Here is a 2,537-nt window from a genome sequence, read left to right on the forward strand (position 1 = left end):
TCCTCCCCCCCCGGCCCCCCCTCGAGTGCCTGCCCTGGGCAGCGGCCCCGGGGAACGCGCGGTTCCTGCCGATTTGCCAAGAACCACAGAGGTGCTGTCGAAATGCTCAACGAGCTGGTTCATGCCGCTGCCACAACTCGCACGGTCATTCTCCCTCCTGCCCTGCCTCACCTGAGCAAGCAGCTCCCCAGACCCTGGCCCAGGAAGGCAGAGGTGGCTTCGTTGCACCCGAGGCTTCCCCACAGAGCAGGGATTGCATCTCCCTCAGCCAGGCACAGATGGAGCCGGGGCAGACTCGCCTCCTCTTGCAGCAGTTTGGCGATGCTTGCCCCAGAGTTCTTTCCTCGGAGAAGAAACCATCGAGTGAATCCTGTGTCTGGTTTGAGTTAAGAAGAGCTGGGAGGATCCTGCCAAGTGTGAGATCTCGAACTGCAGCACGAGTGTCCTCTGCTGGCCTGAACTGCCTGAGACACCTCCATGACAAAACCTGGGGCAGGTGGCCCTCACCAGCGGCCAGATCCCAAACCCAGCACAGAGCGTTGTGCAGACTCTTCTCTTCCAACCAATTTGCTCTGTGGCGTAGCCACCGAGGAGAATAAATATCAAGTGGGTCTCATCATACTCTGTTTCGTATTTCAGTTCATCCACATTTCTTTTCCTTCTTCCAGAATGAGGGAGGCCTCCTCGCGTCCCAGGCGGGAATACAAGCCCAAACCCAGGGAGACGTACGACTTCGGAGACACTGACCAATCTAACGGGGGCTTCTCTTGCAATCCTACCCCCAAAGTCTCAGGTAAAGCTGTCCCGTGTGTGTGTGTGTGCACACACAGGTGCCTCTGGAAGAGCCTCCTGGGGATGGAGGGGAATTCTCCTGCCTGGAAATGATGTTTCTGGTGTGTTGGACACGGTTGCACCAGCTGCTGGCTCTGAAAAATGTCAGAAATGCCTCTAGGCTCGGGCTGTTTTGTCTTGGGGCCCAGCAGCCTTTGTTATATTGACTTTGGGGACATCCCAGCAGGGTCTCCAGCCCAGGCCGCTCACCCTTCGTGCCTGCCCAGGGTCAGCAGTGACAGACAAGAACAACAAAGCATCTCTCGCTCCCTTCCCTTCTTCCATCCCAGCGCATTCGTCCCTCCCTGATCCCAACGAGGCAGGCGGGTTCCTTTGTCTTGGGGCCCAGCAGCCTTTGTTATATTGACTTTGGGGACATCCCAGCAGGGTCTCCAGCCCAGGCCGCTCACCCTTCGTGCCTGCCCAGGGTCAGCAGTGACAGACAAGAACAACAAAGCATCTCTCGCTCCCTTCCCTTCTTCCATCCCAGCGCATTCGTCCCTCCCTGATCCCAACGAGGCAGGCGGGTTCCTAACACAGCATGTGGGCCGCCCCGTTTCTCCTTAACACATCCTCCCTTTGGGCCCTGCCTTTCCCTCTCTCCAGTTCCCGTTGGTTTAAGCATGTCTCTTTTTGTTTGGAAGCAGCTTCCTCCTCTTTCCGATCCGACAAGCCGTCCCGGGCCTCCGTCAGGAGTATCCGTGAGTTTCCTCCCCGCGCACTGCATGATGTGTGACCATCTCTCCCCGTCCCTCCTCGCTCCTCCTGCCGTGCTGCTGCTGCTTGGAGCCGCTAATACCTCCGTGCTGAGCCTGGCTGGCCGAACAGCTCGGCTAAGCCGAGCTAAGCCTCAAGCTATAAGCCCCCAAATTAAAACGACCGCGCTATATTGATATTTACCACCCCAGAGCCGGGTCCTTTGCTCACCCGAGGGCTTGTAGCAGCTACTGTCACGCAGCCGTGAGGCCAAGGGGATCAGATGCTCTTCCCCGAGGTGTCAGACATCTCGAGGATGACCCCATTCTGGTTACAAGCCCTCAGCCTGGATCAATCCTGCTCGTGCTCCCCTCCCTGCCCTGTACCCCACTGCTGAAGGCTGGAGGCAGCAGGCAGAGCCTCAGCACGCTGAGCGGGTTTTAGGGTCCCAGCCGGGCAGCAAGGAGCCTCGAATGGGTTGTGGGGTCTGTGGGTCGGCATTTGGGAGCCTGGTGGGCCCCTGAGGCCGGGCTGGGTCTGTGGCTCAGAACTGTGGCAGCAGGGAAAAGCTGGTGGTGGTGCAGAAGTGCTGTGGTGGTGGGACCAGTCTGGTATTTTGGGGACGTTTTCTCAACAACGTGAACCTGCTTGGCTGCCGCTTCTGGTGTTTTCCGAGTTCTCTTTTGGTGCTGGGTCCTTCCTCGCCACGAATGTCGAGCCAAGCAATTGTGCTGGCTGCCCTTGGCCCCATTCCCCTTGCCCTGGTTGGAAGAGCTCTGGCACAGGAGGGCGACAGGGAGGGGAAGGGGGAGCCCTGCAGACCCTGGTGGTCTGTATAAGCTCGATACGTTTTCAGTCAGATCCCTCCGGCTACGATGCCAAGTGCCTGCCCAAGCAGCAGCTTTCCCTGCTTTAACAACATGCCCTTTGCAATCGAGAGGTCTAACGGTTAAATCATGGAACTGTGGGGAAAAAGATGAGGGGTTTCTCCCCCTTTTTCGGGCGGGAGC

The 2,537-nt window shown here is 58.2% G+C and overlaps 1 protein-coding gene across 1 annotated transcript in view; it reads left to right on the forward strand.

The window, feature by feature from the left end:
* Positions 1-1,532, forward strand: part of SH3GL1 (SH3-domain GRB2-like 1) — a gene marked incomplete at its 3' end in the record, with an annotated part of 7,651 nt that extends 6,119 nt beyond the window's left edge. Inside the window, exons 8-9 of the mRNA XM_009870157.1 lie at positions 669-793; positions 1,476-1,532. Coding sequence (XP_009868459.1) covers positions 669-793; positions 1,476-1,532 — 182 coding nt within the window. The remainder of the gene's footprint in view (positions 1-668; positions 794-1,475) is intronic.
* Positions 1,533-2,537: the final 1,005 nt, after the last annotated feature.

The sequence above is a fragment of the Apaloderma vittatum genome, unplaced genomic scaffold (genome assembly GCF_000703405.1).
Source record: "Apaloderma vittatum isolate BGI_N311 unplaced genomic scaffold, ASM70340v1 scaffold25865, whole genome shotgun sequence".
In the NCBI taxonomy this organism is placed as follows: Eukaryota; Metazoa; Chordata; class Aves; order Trogoniformes; family Trogonidae; genus Apaloderma; species Apaloderma vittatum.